This window comes from Erpetoichthys calabaricus, chromosome 1, assembly GCF_900747795.2.
Source record: "Erpetoichthys calabaricus chromosome 1, fErpCal1.3, whole genome shotgun sequence".
Lineage (NCBI taxonomy): Eukaryota > Metazoa > Chordata > Cladistia > Polypteriformes > Polypteridae > Erpetoichthys > Erpetoichthys calabaricus.
In genome coordinates, this window is record NC_041394.2 from 286,316,405 (window position 1) to 286,339,516 (window position 23,112).

The window sequence follows — 23,112 nt, forward strand, 5'->3', positions numbered from 1 at the left end:
TGTAGTTAAACCCCTTTTTAAGAAAAATAATCTCGACCCCTCTGCCCTTGAAAATTATAGACCCATCTCTAACCTGCCTTTCTTAAGTAAAATTCTAGAGAAGGCAGTCATTATACAGTTAAATGAGCACCTCAATAAACATGCTATTCTTGATAAATGTCAGTCAGGTTTTAGAACAAATCACAGCACAGAAACTGCACTCGTTAAAGTAGTAAATGATTTGCGGGTAAATGCAGACAGAGGCCATTTATCTGTTTTTATCCTCTTAGATCTGAGTGCCGCATTTGACACCATTGATCATAATATTCTTAAGAATCGCCTTAGTCAATGGGTGGGCCTCTCTGGCAGCATCTTAAATTGGTCTGAATCCTACCTGGCAGGGAGAAAATTCTTTGTTAGTTGTGGTAATTATAATTCAAAGACACATGATATCCTATATGGTGTTCCACAAGGCTCTATCCTGGGTCCGCTGCTCTTCTCAATCTACATGCTTCCATTAGGTCAGATTATTTCGGGACATAACGTGAGCTACCACAGCTATGCTGATGACACACAGCTGTATTTATCAATAGCACCCGATGACCCCGAATCTCTTGATTCGCTAACACAATGTCTAACCTGTATCTCAGAATGGATGAATAGTAACTTTCTCAAATTAAATAAAGAGAAAACCGAAATCTTAGTGATTGGCAATAATGGATACAATGAGGCTATTAGAAATAAACTGGATGCATTAGGATTAAAAGTCAAAACCGAGGTAAAAAGCTTAGGGGTAACTATTGACTGTAATCTGAATTTTAAATCACATATTAATCAGATCACTAGGACAGCATTTTTTCACTTAAGAAACATAGCAAGTTAGACCTCTTATATCATCGAAAGATGCAGAGAAATTAGTTCACGCATTTGTTTTCAGTCGGCTAGATTACTGTAACACACTCCTCTCAGGACTACCCAAAAAAGACATAAATCGTTTGCAACTAGTGCAGAATGCAGCTGCTAGAATCCTTACCAGGAAAAGAAAATCCGAACACATTTCTCCAGTTTTGATGTCACTACACTGGTTACCTGTGTCATTCAGAATTGACTTTAAAATTCTGCTTATGGTTTATAAAGCCTTAAATAATCTCGCTCCATCTTATATATCAGAATGTCTGACACCTTATATTCCAAATCGTAACCTCAGATCCTCAACTGAGTGTCTCCTTAGAATTCCAAGAGCAAAACTTAAAAGAAGTGGTGAGGCGGCCTTCTGCTGTTATGCACCTAAAATCTGGAATAGCCTGCCAGTAGGAATTCGCCAGGCTAAAACAGTGGAGCACTTTAAAAAACTGCTGAAAACACATTATTTTAACATGGCCTTCTCATAACTTCACTGTAATTTAATCCTGATACTCTGTATATCCAATTCATTATAATAACTATTCATTCAAAATCTGTACTAACCCCTGCTCTCTCTTCTGTTTCCTTTTCCGGTGTCCTTTTGCATCTACCCAAAGCTCCATGATGTTCCAACAATGATAGATGGATTAAAAGCCAGAAGTCTGTATGACCATCAGCATCAAGTGACTCCGTGAGAACCCTAACTACAAAGAGGACTATTTTCATTTATGTTAGGTAGAATGCCCAGGGGGGACTGGGCGGTCTCGTGGCCTGGAACCCCTACAGATTTTATTTTTTTCTCCAGCCATCTGGAGTTTTTTTTGTTTTTTCTGTCCACCCTGGCCATCGGACCTTACTCCTTTTCTATGTTAACTAATGTTATCTTATTTTAATTTTGTATTTTGTCTTTTATTTTTCTTTTCTTCATTATGTAAAGCACTTTGAGCTACTTTTTGTATGAAAATGTGCTATATAAATAAATGTTGTTGTCATACGATATACGTTTTGGTAAAAAAAAACAAGTACTATATAATTAAACTGGTAACCCATATTTATAATTTCACCTCAATAATTACAAATGTCTAGCTGATAACACGGAGGAAAAAAACACACACTTGTATAAATATAATAAATGTGTATTTTAACAGCAAAACAGTTGTAGTGCAATTAATGATTAAAAATTAATAAATTCTATAAGTGCATGTATACTTACACTTAAGCAGTATTTAATTGCCAATATTAATTTATTGATTGTGTGACAATATATATCATTTTTTTTAATAGAGAAATGGTGGAAACTACTTTTTTAATTAAGCCTTGTTTCAGACAGGTACATTACAGAAAATTAAAAAATATTACTTGAACTTGAAATTATAAAAAGCCTTTTACTTTGTTTAATGGCTAATGTATTATGGATGAATATTTCTGTACATGTTTTATTAGTTATTTCTACAAATTTTATTAGTTAAAGTATATTAAGGAAATTTTATTTATTTTATGGTCACTGAACAGTAAGCCTACAGAATTTCATTTTGTCAATAAAAACAGTTAACACCTGAATACCAAAGTTAACAATTTATATAAAGCATAAAGCTAATATGTGTCTGTTTATGCAGAAGCTTAGTGTAAAAAGTTTTTTAAAGGGATAAAGAAATAAGAAAAATAAGAAAAAAACAAATAGGAATCAGCCAATTAAGTAACTTGAAATTGATGTTTGGTATCGGCCTTAAAAAAACCTGATCAGAGCATCCCTAGTTAAAAATGAAAGTTTAATAAAATAGTATCTAATCCTTGATCATTATTCCATCCATTTGGCTTAATCTAGTTCTGAGCCATGATGGCAGCACCCTATCTTGTTCGTATCAAGCAAAAGCTGTAAATCAAGCAAAGATGGGGTGCAGGTCACTGCAGGGCATATACAAACCCACATACAAAAAGTAAAAAATAAATGGGATTATTAAAGGCAAGATATGTATTAGATGTTAAAGTTACAAAAACATTTGGTATGACCAAATAAAAGACAGCTGTTAAAAGTGTATTTGTTCAAATACATAACAATCTTTACAAGAAAATCTCTAATCTCATAGCTGTTGTTCAATTACACTTTTATCATTTTTTACACTTTTACATGCCCAAAATAAAATATTGTATAAGCTAAAGATTGTATAAGCTAAAGATGGCAATGAGGATATAAAAGTACATACACAAATCTATCTTTTACCTATAATTTACTGGAAAAAGTATGCTAACCTGTGTAATTCCTCTGTTTTGTCCTCGTTCTGTGCCTTTATCATCAAAAGATGGCGCATGATGGCTGTGATGAGGCGAAACTGGTGGACATCATCCTATCAAATGAAATGTACAACAGCATGATCCCAAAAACTTCCCAAAATAATATACTTTATACTACTGAAGGACGTTTCTGACATACAGTATCTTAATAGAAGATATTAGCATTTCCAGTCTAACTCTCAAATAAACAGCTAAATACACTGATTCAGCAAATTACAGCAGGACGGCAAGATTTATCCTAAAAATGTACACAAACAGGAAAGAAAATAAGCACCCAAATATAAAGACAGGAAGCTATAAAATGCAGCAGAGCAAATGTCTCTCATTTGCTCACCAGTACCCAATGCATGTACTATGTTTTGTTCTCACTTTATAAAATGGATAAAGTTCTAAACTAACTGTAAAACATCTTGGTCCTCATGTATAACGCTGTGCGTAGAATTCACAATGAAACATGTTGTATGGACAAAAACAGAAATGTGCGTATGCACAGAAAAATCCAGATGCATAAATCTGTGCATACGCAAACTTCCACCTTCTTCCACTACATAAATCCCGGTCAGCATAAAATGTAACTCACGTGCATGCATCTGCCACCCCACCCCAACTCCTCCCAGAATTATGCCTTTTTGAATAAGAAAATCAATATAAATAGCCCCTTATGTTTTGCGTTCTGTGAAAAGGCAATGGCAAAAGCACAGGGAAAAAAAGAAGAATTTCAGGGATAAGCAGTGGTATAAATAACAAATAGAAGTTGATCAAGTGACAGAGTGGCGGAAAAACTCAAAAGTTCAACTTCAGAAAGTCACACACTGACCGAAATAAAAAAGAAGTGGTCAGATATCAAAGTCAATGTGAAAAGGTGAGTCATAGCTCACCTATCTGAGTGTCATATGGAAGCTAGGGTACAGAGAAAAAGTAGGGACACACTGGACAAAAAGGTTGAAATGTTAACTTTAATCTCGAAATTTCCACTTTAATCACGTAGTTTATTTTGTCATTAAAGTAGAAAGTCAAAAACTTCATCTTAAAATCATTTAATTTACTAGTTTCTCAAATCCCATCGTAACTAAAGTAGCACGTTAAATGCTTTGTATTCTATGTGTCCTTCTACTTGCTCTATGTGTGTGAATCACTGTGTGCTTCTTAAACAGGCTTTTTCTTACGCTGACAATACATTACATTCATGATATTACAGCTTCCTGAACAATTTAAATACTAAGATGTATACTTGATATCATTTTTATGATGATAGGAATTAAAACGTATTAAACATGGGGGCACAGTGGCAATACAATAATTTACAATAATTTCTTGTAGCAGTACTCTCTCTTTCAAACATATTAACCTGCAATTCCTGTCCTTCCTTTTCTTTCTCCAAGTAACCAATGGCCACACAAGCTCTGTAATAAATGTCAAGTCTTCTGAAAGCTTAGAACACCAATTCTTCAAAACTTTAAAGGAACATTGAAATATCTTCATAGTACATGTTTAATTATTCCAACCATCTACCTATCCATCCAGGGTCACGCCAGTCCCAGCAAGCATACAGCACGAGGCAGGAACAATCCCTGAAAGGGGAGCCAGCTCGTTACTACTGCTACCCACTACGCACTCATGTTTAATTATTAACAGTATACATTATTTAAATGTAGTTAAACATTTATCTGTATAATGTAATATACATACTTACATATACATCATAGTGCATCCGGCGCCGCCGTGAGTGGCAGCCTTTTCAGCAGCTCCGTGTATGACTGTATATGTATGTGTACTTTTCTACTTTTATTTTTCTATTTTTATTTATTGATCACTCCTACCACTTTATTTTATGTGGATTCCTTCCCTGGACACACTTACTTTTACAACGTGGGCATGGATTTTAACACGCCGAGACCCGCCTATTCAAGTACTCAACTTCGGGCGCTGAGAACAAATGCCAGTGCCGGTGTGGTTCCATATTTACCCGACGAGGTAAGAAGGCGGTATCGTGGCAGCAGAGCCGGCACTAAGCTAAAAAAGAAGCGGCTTGCGAGAAAGTGGCGTTTCAAGCCTTCGGTGCCTTCTGTGATTCTGGGGAATGTAAACTCAATCTCAAATAAGATCGACGAACTGGCTGCGCTGGTGAAAAATGTAAGGACCTACAGAGAATGCAGTTTGTTGTGTTTCTGCGAAACGTGGCTAAATAACACCATCCCAGATGCCAACGTGGAGCTACCCGGGTTTAGCACAGTTAGAGCGGACAGAGATGCAAGTACCTGTGGTAAGCACAAAGGAGGAGGACTCGCTCTCTATGTTAATACACGGTGGTGTCACTCTGGACATGTTAACGTCAAAATCTCCACTTGCTGCAGGGATATCGAACTGTTGGCCGTAAGTTTACGTCCCTACTATTTGCCCAGAGAGTTTGGACATGTCATTGTTGTTATTGTATACATTCCTCCTCGGGCAGACGTGGAGTCAGCGAGTGACATCATCCATTCCGCTGTTGCTAAGTTACAAACGCAGCACCCTGAGGCGCTTGTGCTAATCGCTGGAGACTTTAACCATGTGACGCTGGACAAAACATTACCTGCATTCTCCCAGTATGTGGACTGTAACACCCGGGGAAATAAGACTATTGATTTACTGTATGCAAACGTTAAAGACGCATACAGCGCCACCCCGCTGCCTGTGCTTGGGAAAGGAGATCATAACCTGGTTCAGCTTCAGCCTCACTATAAACCAAAAGTTAGAGTCCTACCTGTAACCACACGATCATTCAGGAAGTGGACCCCGGAGGCTGAGAATACTCTGAGAGAACTTTTTGGAACTACAGACTGGGATATCCTGCAGGGATCTCATAATGAGAACATTGAGGAAGTTGTTGACTGCACTACTGACTACATCAACTTCTGTATGGACATTGTAGTTCCAGTAAGAACAGTACGCTGCTATGCTAACAACAAGCCATGGATTACAAGTGACATCAAGGGCCTTTTGAATCAGAAGAAAAGGGCTTTTAAAGACGGTGATCAGCATGAGCTCAAGCGCGTGCAGAAGGAATTCCGAGTCCAACTCAGGGCTGCGAAGGAGCAGTACAGGAGAAAGCTGGAGCAGAAGTTGCAGAATAACAGCATGAAGGAAGTGTGGGATGGGATGAAGATCATCACTGGCTGCAGCTCGAAGCGGGGTACCACCATTGAGAGAGACGTGAAGAGAGCAAACCAAATGAACAACTTTTTTAACAGGTTTGACCACCCTAACCCACTCTCACTCTCACCTCGGAGTACTGCACCCTCCACACATCCTTCTGCTGATACCAGCATAGGAAAAACATCCCCACCCATAATAACAACAGCGCAAGTGAGCAGAGAGCTGAGGAGACTTCGTGCCAGCAAAGCAGCGGGTCCAGATGGAGTATCGCCACGACTGCTGAAGGTCTGTGCATCGGAGCTGGGGGGTCCTCTACAGCGCATCTTCAACCTGAGCCTGGAACAGGGGAGAGTCCCGAGGCTTTGGAAAACATCTTGTATCACCCCAGTCCCAAAGGTATCACGTCCTAGTGAGCTGAATGACTTTCGGCCTGTTGCTCTGACATCACATGTGATGAAGACCATGGAGAGGCTGCTGCTTCACCACCTTAGGCCACAGGTTCAACACGCTCTTGACCCTCTGCAGTTTGCATATCAGGAGAAGGTGGGAGCGGAAGATGCCATCATCTATATGCTACACCGATCCCTCTCTCACTTGGACAGAGGCAGTGGTGCTGTAAGAATTATGTTTCTAGACTTCTCTAGCGCCTTCAACACAATCCAACCTCTGCTCCTTAGGGACAAGCTGACAGAGATGGGATTAGATTCATACCTAGTGGCATGGATCGTGGACTATCTTAAAGACAGACCTCAGTATGTGCGTCTTGGGAACTGCACGTCTGACATTGTGGTCAGCAGCACAGGAGCGCCACAAGGGACTGTACTTTCTCCGGTCCTGTTCAGCCTATATACATCGGACTTCCAATACAACTCGGAGTCCTGCCATGTGCAAAAGTTCGCTGATGACACTGCTATCGTGGGCTGTATCAGAAATGGGCTGGAGGAGGAGTATAGGGACCTAATCAATGACTTTGTTAAATGGTCCAACTCAAACCACCTACACCTGAACACCAGCAAAACCAAGGAGCTGGTGGTGGATTTTAGGAGGCCCAGACCCCTCATAGACCCAGTGATCATCAAAGGTGACTGTGTGCAGATGGTGCAGACCTATAAATATCTGGGAGTGCAGCTGGATGATAAATTAGACTGGACTGCCAATACTGATGCGCTGTGTAAGAAAGGACAAAGCCGGTTATACTTCCTTAGAAGGCTGGCTTCCTTCAACATCTGCAATAAGATGCTGCAGATGTTCTATCAAACAGTTGTGGCGAGCGCCCTCTTCTACGCAGTGGTGTGCTGGGGAGGCAGCATTAAGAGGAAAGACGCCTCACGCCTGGACAAACTGGTGAGGAAGGCAGGCTCTATTGTTGGCATGGAGCTGGACAGTTTAACATCTGTGGCAGAGCGAAGGGCGCTCAGCAGGCTCCTATCAATTATGGAGAATCCACTGCATCCACTAAATAGTGTCATCTCCAGACAGAAGAGCAGCTTCAGCAACAGACTGCTGTCACTGTCCTGCTCCACAGACAGATTGAGGAGATCGTTCCTCCCCCAAACTATGCGACTCTTTAATTCCACCAGGGGGGGTAAACGTTAATATTTAACATTATACATAGTTATTGTCTGTTTTTTTTCACCTGTATTATTATCATTCTTTAATTTAATATTATTTATTGTATCAGTATGCTGCTGCTGAAGAATGTCAATTTCCCATTGGGATTAATAAAGTATCTATCTATCTATCTATCTATCTATCTATCTACTTTACTGCATTTCATCTTAAAATGATATCAAGAGCTCCAAGAAGATAGCGTTTGGAAATCTAAATCAACTTAGAAGCCAGTCGTCATCATCTGTAAATATGCGCTCTCTTTTATTGAATTGCTTTATTTTTATTGTATGATACATTGAGATTCAATATGAAAATCCTCCATAAACTTATTTTCTTATAAAATGATAAAATAACAGCAATGATAATAATAATAATAATAACAACAATACAATAAAAAATGAAAAATATACAATATGAAAGCATAAGTACAATATACATGTACAATGTACATAGAGTGCATAGTGAAAGGGTTCATGAAGTGGCTCAGGTTGTGCAATATTACAATTGTAGTGCAAGTTTACAGTGAGGTAATTGTACTTATATGTGCAGACAGTTCTACCAAGAGCACTTGCTTGTCTGATTGAGTGCATTTAGAGCGCTCTTGGGATGAAAGTGCTTCTTAACTGCAAGGTTCCAACAGGAAAGTCTCTGAAGCGTTTGCCGTATGGAGGAAGTTCAAATTAGACTGTGCGCATGGCTGAGGCAGCATGTGCTAAATGCTGTATCCCGATAATCCTTTTTCCAGTCAGATGCTGTAAAGCTATTATTCCACACTCAGATACAGTGGGTTAAAATACACTGAGTGGTGAACTGAGAGTAACAACGCCAAAGCAACTATGGTATTTGGAATAGTCTGGCCATTCCATGGACCATTATGTTGTTACAGGTTAATTACAATCAGATGCCTTAAACAATATGTGGTTAATTTCAGTGTATTTGATAAAGCCGTGTCAGGGATGTATATCTAAAAAATAAAGGGAAACCATCCAGGAACAGTAGCACTGCTTTGACGCTGCGTGCCGCCAGTTTGCAAAACCAAGCCAAAAACTTGCATATACAATGGTTTGATCTGGCATGAGAATGTGTATTGCTTTACGCCAAGTTTAGTTTTTATACATCGCGATGTGAGCGTGGAAACGGGTGTACACGACATTTTTGTGCATATGCACCATTTATACATTAGGCCCCCTGAAGTCTAAAATGCCTTTTAAATGTATAATGTTAGGTTAGCCTTTGTAATGACAATTAATAAGGCTCAGGGCCAAACTTTCAAAAAGATAGGCCTCTATCTGCCACGTCCACCCTCGCAAACTGTTTTACACACTGCATACAGCAATTCCCATCCGCGACAAACATGCTTCTTCTTAGATGGTCCTGCGGGAACAGGGAAAACCTTTGTCTACAAAAACCTGATTCATACCATACTAAGAGCATAGTGTTTTTGTTGGCTTGCCCGCCTGACTGTTACCAGCATTCACCGCAATGTACAGGAGTTAAAACTATCGCAGCTGCTTCCTCACAAACTGTCCTTATCCCCCGGATTTCCCTGACCCCATCAGATTCAAATTTGACTTTTACATGCAGACAATTTCCTGACCCCATCAGATTCAAATTTGCCTTTTACTTTTACATGCAGACAATTTCCTGTTAGATTATCCTTTGCAATGACAATCAATAAGGCACAGGACCAAACTTTCAAAAAGATATGCCTGTATCTGCCAAAACCACTTTTCAGTCACGGACAATTGTATGTTTCTCTCTCCAGAGTTCCATCTTTTCATTCACTCACAGTCGTATCCTCAAACCCACCCCATTTGGACAACTGTGTCTTTTAGGAAGTGTTCACCCATCAATAAATAATTATGCGACGTATCGGGTTGGCTAGTATGGAATATATTTTACAATGCACTTTGTAAAAGTTTTGTAACACAAGATGCAATCTGTCAGTCTATTAATACTGCAGCATTTTTAGTTTAAAAGGTATTCAATCACAGGTGTTTTTATGTTCTCGCAGGGCCGTGTGCACTCCGCTCCTACAGCACGTGTGTCGGCGCACCTGCTGCTCTGTCAATCCACAAAATTATTTTTTAATGGGGTCCCCGCCTTGGAACAGGCGGAAGATCCCACCCTTGTTGCCATTGTGGAAAGCAGCCCGGACACAGACAGGCGGACACGTTCAAATCACCCACAACACGTTTATTGTACATTACTTACAAGAATAAAGTGCACCAGAAACCCCTAAAGTCCCCAAAGTCCAGGCCAACTCTCCAATGCCTTTTCCTTCAGGCCGCCTCCTTGCCTCCTCCAAGACCTTGTCCTTCCTTCTCTCCCGACTCCAGCCCCCGAATGGAGGGGGGCGGCCCCTTTTATAATCACCCGGATGTGTTCCAGGTGCCTCCCGATAATCTTCCACCGACACTCCCATGTGTGGCTGAAGTGCCAGCTGTGCACCCGGAAGCACTCCAGGTGTCCCCAATTCTCTTCCCCCCAGCAGTTCCGGGTGTGGCGGAAGTGCTGAGGTCCAGGGCTCCAAAGGCATTGGGGCGCCCCCACGTGGTCTGAGGGAGGCTTAAGCCCTCCTCCGGGGTGTCCTGGCCGGGTCGCCCCCCCCCCCACCTGTGACAATGTTTTTTTTTTTTTAAAATAAAACTCAAGCTTTGGTAAAATACTGTGATTCTTTGTGCATTTTCCTACATTGTATTTTAACTGAAAATCATCTTTCTAATATAAATAATGCATCATTTATGTATTGTACATGGAGATAAATATTTTTAAAATTCAAAGTAAGTTTTTACTATGAAAGTGTTGGTGTTATAATCACTGTCTGTGTTTCAATTTATTGTCTGTTCTTTGTATTATAATGCAGTCAATAATCTGTGGGAGATGCACAACTAGAAATGTTTACTGTAGTATGTTGTCATGGCAATACATTTGAACTTGAACTTTCTATGTGAACCCAAATGTCACCACCTATAGGCATCTCAACCACCTTTCAAAGCAGAATCATATTTACAGTTTCTCTCATTTAAACAACCACACTTCCTTTCTGACCTTGCAAGCCTTTTATAAATAACTTGTTAATTTATATTATACATATTCCTTTCCCTGAAGTTTTTCAATACAACTAGATGTATTACTGCTACATAATACTCCAATTCATACATTTTATTTTGATTTATTGTTGAAGATCCAACTCACTATCACAAAATTAAAAAGATAAACTTACTACTTGTGTTGTTTGCATTCAAAATTTAAATATTACTCCACTAAAGAAAATTAAGTAGTGATCAAATATATTTGTTTCACTTGTTCTGCCCTCACTAATGCAATGGCAGATTAAAGCAAAAACAATGTGACATGTAAATTGCAGCTCTACATCAAAATGTATGAATATAATGAGAAGCACAAACTTAATCCTGGGTAACAATATACAGTAGATTCAGTTGACATCTCTCTCTATTATAAAAAAAAAAATTTGTGACGAGACGTTGTCTTTTGAAGAGAGACAGAGACACTTTCACATCCCGCAAGACGGTCAAGTCACATTATACTTACAACCTTTGGAAGCAAGTCCCATGATACACATGCAGAGCAGGTTAGAGATAATGGAAGTTGGAAAATGTTGAAGTCTCAAGAAAAGGAGAGTAAAGATTGCATTAGCGTAAACAAATGGAAAATATTACTCAGTGAAATAACGGAACAGCGAAAAGAGATAGAATAGTGTTTGAGGATGTCAGGGGGAGAAGAGAGACGAAATGCAGATCACGTAGCACAACAGCGGCAGCAGCAGCAAGCCAGCAGCTAATCGAGCAAAGAGGAGGTAAAAAAACAACTGTTGTTTCCCATTGTATCAATGCTTAACACTAGAATTACCAGAGCCTACAAAAAAACTCGTAAATCCGTCCCACCTTAAATCGCGTCTTAAATCTGTTTGCACATCTCCACCAGAGTCTTTTGTCATCTAAATGTGCTGATAAACAAAAGCTACTAGCAGCCAGCTATTCCATCCCCCCACCGACTTAGAATGAACTTCTCCTAGCTCATGCCTTGCCTTGATTTGACTACCTAGGATTGAAGTGGAGTTTTAGAGTGGAAATAATTCGAGCGTTATTTGGAATATACGCATTTCATGTGTGTTCCGTTTCTACAGTATAGTAGTCTGTGCAAACACATTTTTAAAACAGAAACGTTTTTCATATTCTAATAGTAAATGACAAAATGTAGGCATAAACTATATAACGTATGAAGCCTGAAGTCCATATATCAAAGAAACACTTTCACAAAAGGTACAAATAAGAGAACACGTGCGCTTTTATTCAAAAATATAACTGCACAAAAAAAAAGCCGCGTTAGCATGCCACATTGACACTCTTGCTATAACCGCCGCGGTGGCGTAATGGTATCAGCTCCTGACTGGGAATCAGAGAGTGGCGAGTTCGATCCCGCACGGCTCCACTTCGAGAAATGAACTGCTCTTATTCTTACAATTTTAAAATAACAACATAAATTTGATTTCAGTCTGTAACAGCCGGTGTAACTTATGATACTGGTAAAGGTTAGCTTTTTTTTTTTTTTTTAATTCACTTTTCATTCTCGCAGTCGCATTCAGAATCAATCCATACAACCCCATCTGACATAAAGACGTGCTATAGGTCTGCAGTGTACCACGATGCATACTACCGCCCCCCCCCCCCCCCCCCGCCCAAAAAGGGTTTTGACACACAAACTCTGGCGAAGCTGCCCTCTTCGTATCTCACCGTCACTTGAAATCAGCGCGTCTTTATGTCAGATGGGGTTGTATGGATTGATTCTGAATGCGACTGCGAGAATGAAAAGTGAATAAAAAAAAAAACCAGTATCATAAGTTACACCGGCTGTTACAGACTGAAACCAAATTTATGTTGTTATTCTAAAATTGTAAGAATAAGAGCAGTTCACTTCTCGAAGTGGAGCCGTGCGGGATCGAACTCGCCACCCTCTGATTCCCAGTCAGGGGCTGATACCATTACGCCACCGCGGCGGTTGTAGTAACAGTGTCAATGTGGCATGCTAATGCGGCTTTTTTTTTTGTGCAGTTATATTTTTGAATAAAAGCGCACGTGTTCTCTTATTTGTACTTTTTGTGAAAGTGTTTCTTTGATATATGGACTTCAGGCTTTATACGTTATATAGTTTATGCCTACATTTTGTCATTTACTATTAGAATATGAAAAACGTTTCTGTTTTAAAAATGTGTTTGCACAGACTACTATACTGTAGAAACGGAACACACATGAAATGCGTGTATTCCAAATAACGCTCGAATTATTTCCACTCTAAAACTCCACTTCAATCCCAGATAATCAAATCAAGGCAAGGCATGAGCTAGGAGAAGTTCATTCTAAGTTGGTGGGGGGATGGAATAGCTGGCTGCTAGTAGCTTTTGTTTATCAGCACATTTAGATGACAAAAGACTCTGGCGGAGAGGTGCAAACGGATTTAAGACGCGATTTAAGGTGGGACGGATTTACGAGTTTTTTCGTAGGCTCTGGTAATTCTAGTGTTAAGAGGGGTTTCAGAGGAGCGACCGTGTCTCCTTGGGGTGCGTTCAGACCCCCTCTTCACAACAGTGTGTAGCACTGACTGGGGGGGAAGGGGGGGTGTAGGCAAGCGAAGTGCAAATCATGTGGCATGGCAGCAACATGCAGAGCAGGTCAGAGATAATGGAAGTAGGAAAATTCGAAAGTCTCAAAAAAAGGACAGTAAAGATCGCATTAGTGCAAACAAATGGAAAATATTACCTGGTGAAATAATGGAACAGCGAAAAGAGATAGAATAGTGTTTGAGGATGTCTAGGGGAGAAGAAAGACGAAATACAGATCATGCGGCACGGCACCAGCAGCAAGCCAGCAGCTGATCGAGCAAAGAGGAGGTAAAAAAAATGTTTTTGTTTCCCATTGTATCACCGTTTAAGAGTGGTTTCGGAGGAGCGGCTGCATCTCCTTGGGGTGCGTTCAACCCCTCTTCACAACAGTGCGTAGCGCTCTGGGGTAGGCGAGTGAAGTGCAGATCACACAGCACGGAAGCGGCAGCAAGCCAGCAGCTGATCGAGCAAAGAGGAGGTAAAACAAAAACTGTATTTGTTTCCCATCGTATCACCGTTTAAAACGGGTTTCAGAGGAGCGGCCATGTCTCCTTGGGGTGTGTTCAGCCACCCTCTTCACAATGGCACGTGGGGGGGGGGGTGAACAGGGGGCAAAGCCCCCTAGTTATTATAAAGCATCTCTGAAAGGTGCCCTGGATAAAGTAGTCTCACTCAAAACAAAAGTGGCTAGAGAACCAAAAAAAAAACACCTTTGGTTTGGTTTAATGAGAATATTTACACTGTTAAATCAGACTGCAAAAAAAATAAAAATACTGTAAATTGAGACCAGATCTGAACACTATTCAAAAAAATAAGAGGTAAATCCAAAAGTATCAACCTCATATTATTTATTTACAACTTGCTTGAAAAGTTTAGTGTGAGTTTCACACCTGTCACAGTACAGAAACCATACTAACTTGTGCTGTCAATTACATTTTAGTCTTTTCAGATGAAACATTATTTATTATGATGAAAAATGTAAACATAGTCTTGGACACCTTTGGCCACTGTTATACAAGTTTGAAAATTATGTGGGGATCTCAGGCATTGTTCTTGCATGGTTTAGTTAATTCTATAATAATTTCAGTATGCCCAACAATGTGATGTACTCTGTCAATACAACGTGAAGTTAAAAATGCCTGAGGTCAGTACTCAGGCTGCCTATTTGAAATTTACTTGCTTCTTCTGGGAGATACTACTAGAAAAAAAAATACTGACTTTCACTCACATGCAGATGACTTTCAACTGCATCTTTCTTGCACACCAAATGATTGTTCTCCTATTATCCATCCCGCTATATCCTAACTACAGGGTCATGGGGGTCTGCTGGAGCCAATCCCAGCCAACACAGGGTGCAAGGCAGGAAATCTCCTATTAGGTCCTTAATTAATTGTGTCAACATGTTAAAAGACTGCATTAGCAATGCTTGCTTGATATTTCATTTCTGTCTGTGGAAAAAATAAAAACACCCTTGACACTAGCTTGTATTAACCTCTATGGCAGAAAAAATTGCAAGTAGGTGTTTCCTATAACAGTGTACCAGTCTCTGATGACTACTGGGAGAAAGTTTTTCCCACTCCTCCATGCAGAATTCTTTCAGCTGTGTAATGTTTAAGTGGTGTATTTCATGCTTAGCACAGTTAAAAAAAATCCATGTAGTCTCAATGGGATTCAAATCCAAGCTTTGACCTGACCATTCCACAACCTTTCATTTCTTTCTGTTCGGCCATTCCTTGATGGATTTACTTTTCATGTCGCAATACCTATTTTCAGTTTAGCTTCAATGTTCTGAAATATGGTCTCACATTACCATCACACACCCTCTGGTACAATCAAGAATTCGATGAGCTGCCCAAGCTCTGCCGTAGCAAAGCAATCCCTACCCATAATATTTCCATCACCACACTTTTCAGTTGGTATCAGATTCTTCTGGCCAAATATTGTCTTTAGTTTTTACCAAACATGTCTGCAGGTGCTGCTGCAAAATAATTCTATATCTGCCTCGTTTGTCCAGAGCACAATGTTTCCAGAAATCCTGGGGCCTCATTTATAAAGCTTGCATATGCACAAAACGAGGCTTGAAATGTGTGTATTTCAGGCACAGTGTGGCTGGAGCTTATGGCATTTACAGCAGCAGTAACATGTTTCCATTCAACATATTTGCACTAGTTGCTGACACCCGCACTTAGGCTAGCAAATAAAGGTTCTTTGCTTGCCTCTAATTTAGAGAAGAGAACTTCTATCTCGTAATACTGGATGTGTCATGTGGCTACACTACCATCCAATGAAAGTCTGCAACATTGTGACTGCATATGTATGAGGTTGATTAGCATAGTTCATATATGGTTGTTTCAGGCTGGAACTGGACTGGGTTCAGGCGTGTTCAATAACTCACATTTACAAGATGGCACATTTCCCATGTACTGTAGATCTGATCTGTACAGTCTCTGTCTAATGCTAAGACTCATTAACTTTGAAACCGACAGTGGCAATAGCTACCTGCAGATCCTGTGATGAAATTCTGGATAGAGACTTCTTTCAGAATCTTGCATTCTCCTCTTAAACAAAACTTGCTGGGGCAGCCTAGCCTGGACAAGCTGGCAGATGACTGAAATATTTTCAACTATTAAATGACTTTCTGGACAGCAGAATGGTCTAATTCCAATTGTTTGGAAATCTTAACCTAAATGTCTAAGGTTTAAATGTCAATTTATTTATATAGCACATTTAAAACAACATAGTAATGCTGTGGCCAAAGTGCTTTACAATAATAGAATAAAAGAAAAACAAAACAATTAACATAAAACATAAATAGAAATAAAATATATGAACATAAAATAAAATACATAATAAACAGAAGTAATGTTATATACATAAAAAAATAGAAGTAATTTTATATAATCACAAAGAGGAAACCATCAATATTACTGAAGATCATGGAATGCAAGTGAATAGAAATGAGTCTTTAATCTTGTTTTGAACAATTCAATTGTAGACGACTCCTTTATATGATGAGGTAAAGAGTTCCACAGGCCAGACGCAGCAGCTGCAAAAGCCATGTCCCCCTTGGTTTTACACTTGGTACGAGGGACAACCAGAGACAGCTGACCAGAAGATCTAAGCACTCTAGATGGCTGATGTAAAACACACAGTTCAGATAAACAGGCAAGAGCAAGCCCATGTAAAGATTTAAAAACCAGCAGCAAGATTTTGAAATCGATTCGAAAACTGACAGGCAGCCAGCGTAAAGAAGCTAATATTGGAGAAACAGAGTCATACTTTCTTGCCCCAACCAGAGAGCGAGCGCAGCATTTTGGACCAACTGTAAACTGTGTATCAGGAATTTGTTAATCCCAGAATACAGCGAGTTGCAGTAATCGAGGCGAGAAAAAATAAATGCATGAGTAGCTATCTCAAGATCCCTAGAAGATAAAAAAAGGCTTTATCTTACCTAATAGACGAAGTTGGAAAAAGCAACTCTTGACTACAGAATTTACTTGTTTCTCAAAAGAGAGGTTACTATCAAAGATAACACCAAGATTGCGGACTTGAGGTTTGGAAAAGACAGAGAAAGAGCTGAGAAGTCCAAGACCAATTTGGGCTTCAGCTGATGGACCCACTATAAGCACCTCTGTTTTATTTTGATTTAGATCAAGAAAATTATTAGCCATCCAGGATCTTAGTTCAGACAGACAGTTGTGGAGTTGATTTGTTGTAGAGTTGCAGATAGGAATATAAACCTGAGTATCATCCGCATAGCAGTGAAAAGAAATGTTAAATTTCCTAAAAATCGCTCCAATAGGGTGAAGGTATATGGAGAATAAAATAGGACCCAAACTGGATCCCTGAGTAACACCATATTTAAGAGGCGCAGTAGATGAAGAAGAGGAATTAAAAGTAAAAATAAGATGGGATACTCCAAGATCCCCACTAATAAAGATCTAATCATTTGCACCGGATTCTAATTTTAGGCATTTGATTTGGTCATAAATGAAGAAGGGCACTTACTTCTTCCATATGCAAAATTTGCATTTTTTTTAATTATACAATGTACTACATTATATAAATGTGACATGAAGTTTGTTATATCACCTTTATCTATAAATACTATTTCAAATGAAGATTGCATCATGATATGTCCACAAATGTTACAAAGAAAAAGCATTTCACGGGGTGTATTTACTTTTTCATATGACTATATGGCTCAGGCATCTTTATTGTGCTTCATTTAGGTTAACTCATTTGTCAAGGTTTTCAACCATAGGAATACCCAAAGGAATACCCAAAACTGTACTTTTTATCTCTTACTTACCCAATGTTGTTTGAAGTGCAGTCCAAAAAAATTTTAATCTCATATTCTTATGGAGAACAGAGATAACAAAGTTTCTGACATAACATGCTTCTATGGGAACCAATGATGAACAAACGACATACAACATTAAAACATCTATTTAAAAAAATCCCCATTTACTCATGTTGCATAATCCATATTGCAGATATCTAATAATAATAATAATTCATTACATTTATATAGCACTTTTCTCAATACTCAAAGCACTATCCACACAGGGAGGAACCGGGAAGCGAACCCACAATCTTCCACAGTCTCCTTACTGCAAAGCAGCAGCACTACCACTGCGCCACCTGTGAGGTCATACGCTCACAACCTTCCAAACACATGAATTTCTTTTAGGGACATCACAAGAACCAACACTTCAGAAATAAGTTGATATCAAAGTTCTGAAAGCGTAATGGTACTAGCTTTTGTAGAGTATCAGTAGTATTGGGTGAAAGTTGGTACTGCACTCATGCATGGCTGCAAGTAGACAAATTACTCTGGAAGGCACAATAATATACGAGACTGACATGAGTACAAACTACATATGAAAGTGGCTCACATAATCACATCAACATGTGTTAAAAAGAAAAGTAGCAGAAGTCATGTATGGGAATGCTTTGTGTTCAAGGCAGGAAAATTTCATCTCACAATTTCAAGAATCACACTTATCCATCCATCCATCCATCCATCCTCTTCTGCTTATCCGAGGTCGGGTCGCGGGGGCAGCAGCTTGAGCAGAGATGCCCAGACTTCCCTCTCCCCAGCCACTTCTTCTAGCTCTTCTGGGAGAATCCCGAGGCGTTCCCAGGCCAGCCGGGAGACATAGTCCCTCCAGCGTGTCCTGGGTCTTCCCCGGGGCCTCCTCCTGGTTGGACGTGCCCGGAACACTTCACCAGGGAGGCGTCCAGGAGGCATCCTGATCAGATGCCCGAGCCACCTCATCTGACTCCTCTCGATGCGGAGGAGCAGCGGCTCTACTCTGAGCCCCTCCCGGATGACTGAGCTTCTCACCCTATCTTTAAGGGAGAGCCCAGACACCCTGCGGGGAAAACTCATTTCAGCCGCTTGTATTCGCAATCTCATTCTTTCGGTCACTACCCATAGCTCATGACCATAGGTGAGGGTAGGAACATAGATCGACTGGTAAATTGACAGCTTTGCCTTACGGCTCAGCTCCTTTTTCACCACGACAGACTGATGCAGAGCCCGCATCACTGCGGACGCCGCACCAATCCGCCTGTCGATCTCACGTTCCATTCTTCCCTCACTCATGAACAAGACCCTGAGATACTTGAACTCCTCCACTTGGGGCAGGATCTCGCTCCCAACCCTGAGAGGGCACTCCACCCTTTTCTGGCTGAGGACCATAGTCTCAGATTTGGAGGTGCTGATTCCAATCCCAGCCACTTCACACTCAGCTGTGAACCGATCCAGAGAGAGCTGAAGATCACGGCCTGATGAAGCAAACAGGACAACATCATCTGCAAAAAGCAGTGACCCAATCCTGAGTCCACCAAGCCGGACCCCCTCAACACCCTGGCTGCGCCTAGAAATTCTGTCCATAAAAGTTATGAACAGAATCGGTGACAAAGGGCAGCCCTGGTGGAGTCCAACTCTCACTGGAAACGGGTTCGACTTACTGCCGGCAATGCGGACCAAGCTCTGACACCGATCGTACAGGGACCGAACAGCTCTTATCAGGGGGTCTAGTACCCCATACTCTCAGAGCACCCCCCTCAGGATTCCCCGAGGGACATGGTCGAACGCCTTTTCCAAGTCCACAAAACACATGTAGACTGGTTGGGCGAACTCCCATGCACCCTCCAGGACCCTGCTAAGGGTGTAGAGCTGGTCCACTGTTCCGCGACCAGGATGAAAACCACACTGTTCCTCCTGAATCCGAGGTTCGACTATCCGACGAACCCTCCTCTCCAGAACCCCCGAATAGACTTTTCCAGGGAGGCTGAGGAGTGTGATCCCTCTGTAGTTGGAACACGCCCTCCGGTCCCCCTTCTTAAAGAGGGGGATCACCACCCCGGTCTGCCAATCCAGAGGCACTGTCCCTGATGTCCATGCGATGTTGCAGAGACGTGTCAACCAAGACAGCCCTACAACATCCAGAGTCTTGAGGAACTCCGGACGTATCTCATCCACCCCCGGGGCCCTGCCACCAAGGAGTTTTTTGACCACCTCGGTGACCTCAGTCCCAGAGATGGGGGAGCCCACCTCCGAGTCCCCAGGCTCTGCTTCCTCATTGGAAGGCATGTTAGTGGGATTGAGGAGGTCTTCAAAGTACTCCCCCCACCGACCCACAACGTCCCAAGTCGAGGTCAGCAGCACACCATCCCCACCATACACAGTGTTGACACTGCACTGCTTCCCCCTCCTGAGACGCCGGACGGTGGACCAGAATCTCCTCTAAGCCATCCGAAAGTCGTTCTCCATGGCCTCCCCAAACTCCTCCCATGCCCGAATTTTTGCCTCAGCAACCACCGAAGCCGCATTCCGCTTGGCCTGCCGGTACCTATCAGCTGCCTCCAGAGTCCCACAGGACAAAAGGGTCCTGTAGGACTCCTTCTTCAGCTTGACAGCATCCCTCACCGCCGGTGTCTACCAACGGGTTCAGGGACTGCTGCCACGACAGGCAACGACTACCTTATGGCCACAGCTCCGGTCAGCCGCCTCAACAATAGAGGCACGGAACATGGCCCATTCGGACTCAATGTCCCCCACCTCCCTCGGGACATGGTCGAAGTTCTGCCGGAGGTGGGAGTTGAAGCTACTTCTGACAGGGGACTCTGCCAGACGTTCCCAGCAGACCCTCACAACACATTTGGGCCTACCAGGCCTGACCTGCATCCTCCCCCACCATCGGAGCCAACTCACCACCAGGTGGTGATCAGTTGACAGCTCCGCCCCTCTCTTCACCCGAGTGTCCAAGACATGTGGCCGCAAGTCTGATGACACAACCACAAAATCGATCATCGAACTGAGGCCTAGGGTGTCCTGGTGCCAAGTGCACATATGAACACCCCTATGCTTGAACATGGTGTTTTGTTATTGGACACACTTATTATCATTTAAAAAAAAAAAAAAAAAAAACATGCATAAACACGTAACAGTTTTCGCTATCACCACTTTTATCCCATTACAGAGTTCGTCCAGACATGACAGATCAATCAATTGTAATCGTTTAACTTCTAGTACCATGAAGTTGTAGGAGGAGTAAGATGGTGAAATTAATCACTTTTTAATAAGTATTCTACACTGTTCCTTAAAACAAAAAAAAATCCTGAGGTTTCACCTTCATTATGTGATTGCATCGAGTACAACAACATATATCCGTTTAAGTATCAATTCATTTTGTATCTGGTTTATACAGTACAAGGTACAGAGATAAAGATTTATTGAGGAAAACTTTACATAACCCACTTTTATGCACACCGAACTGTGGGAAACTGCAGCACTAACAATAGTCATAAAATACCTTGATAACAGTACAATAAATGCTACTTTACAGGGGTTCTGAAATAATGGATTAATGTAAAACTAATGTTTTACTTTACACATAAAATTAAAATTTGGAGAAACATTAAAGGGGGAGGCATATTTGGAAAATTAAAGCACTTATTGTTTCATGCTTTTCTACAACTCTTCATTGTCTTCACAGCCTGTGACAACGGGGTTGGGAGGGTGAGTCTTTGCTCAATAGTTAAGATCTTCTTGATTCCATACATCAGATATTTATTCAGTAAAAACAGAGTATGTTACGATTTTGTACACTAATCTCCACATTCTGCAGTGATTGCGTGATTGCTAAATAGAGCAATTTTATTTTGAGAGTTTGCAGATGACTGTCTGTTTGCAAACCAAACTTACGTGCAGGTTTTTATCCAGTCAGATTTCTGAAACTAGTAACCTACCAGCTTTCCAGAGAGGTCTCACATGTTATACTAATGTAAGCTGATTGCTTTTTAATAAATGGCAGACCCATTTGAATGCCATTAAAAATGGCCATTCACTATTTAGCAGTCATGAAATGGTCACTGAGTATATTTTAAGCACATTTTTTCTAAAAACAGAGTACTTTTCTAAAACTTCATCTGATGGACGTAATTATTTTTGACCCAAAACTGAGCTCTTGTCATTCATAACTACTTATGTGAACTGACATTAATCTCATTACATTCTTTCTTCCGTGCTACTCACCCTAAAAATGTAACATCCATGTGACTAGTATTCAGCTATTCATTATTAAATGGTAACCATCAGAATTTACAAACATAAATTGAATTAAATAAAGACTTTAACAAGGAAATTCTAAAAATGTGTTGTAAAAGTTTTGTTATACTTCATGTTTGCGCAAAAATATTTAAGATGATTTGGTAGATAATAAACACTAAGATTAATTTTTAATCTTTTAATCTTAGCTTAAGCTTTAGTAATAACAAAATAAATAAACGTTTCTGCTAAACGTTTGTAGCTACCCATATCAGGGGCAATAAACTTTTGCTTTTTCATACGACATAAAAAATGTTTACTACTGCAGATACGGTTTAATAAGAACTCATTTCAAAAATGTAATATGCATAATTCATTTTATGCCTAAAGGTAGTAGTCTTTTGTCATGTACAACTTTTTTTTTTACTGTTTACTTGCTTTCTGACCTCAAAAATGGATCAAAGCGGTACAGTGGGACGTATTTTGAAATCTTGTACTGACAGTACATTATTGCTTAGAAGGAGACAGGGCAATATTCCAAAAACAAAAAGTATGATTAGTGTGCAAGAATACATTTTGACAGATGAGAGCTACATTATGTGAAATTAACAGATGTTTATATATGTTGAAAAAAGATGGAAAATGCATATTGAATCCTCACTAAATTTGAATTAATTTAAAATTAAAATTATTAAAATGAAAAACAATAATGTGGAGACACAACATAACATATTTCAAACCTGCTTAATCCAATTAAGGTTAACAGGTTGCCATACCCTATCCCAGCAGCACTGGAGGCAAGAGAGAAAACAGCTCTGAACAGATTCCGAAACCATTGCAGATATTAATATAGATAGTTCAGATTCATTCATTTTCAAAAGCATTAAGTTTACAATAAGAGTATGTACAGACTAAACAACAGCTTCAGAAACTAGTTGTCCCACTCTTTTCATGACTATAAAAATATACAAAAGAGATAACACTGAACTTCTATCATCTGTCAAATTAC

The 23,112-nt window shown here is 40.4% G+C and overlaps 2 protein-coding genes across 4 annotated transcripts in view; one reads left to right on the forward strand and one right to left on the reverse strand.

Annotated features, from left to right (window-relative positions):
- The window catches only part of LOC114662582 (NADH-cytochrome b5 reductase 3-like), a 1,047,486-nt gene that overhangs the window by 568,860 nt on the left and 455,514 nt on the right, over positions 1-23,112 (forward strand). The window lies entirely within an intron of this gene.
- Positions 1-23,112, reverse strand: part of ric8b (RIC8 guanine nucleotide exchange factor B) — a 101,893-nt gene that overhangs the window by 53,651 nt on the left and 25,130 nt on the right. For both annotated transcript variants that reach the window (XM_028816062.2, XM_051934538.1), the window contains exon 4: positions 3,133-3,227. In XM_028816062.2, coding sequence (XP_028671895.1) covers positions 3,133-3,227 — 95 coding nt within the window. The remainder of the gene's footprint in view (positions 1-3,132; positions 3,228-23,112) is intronic.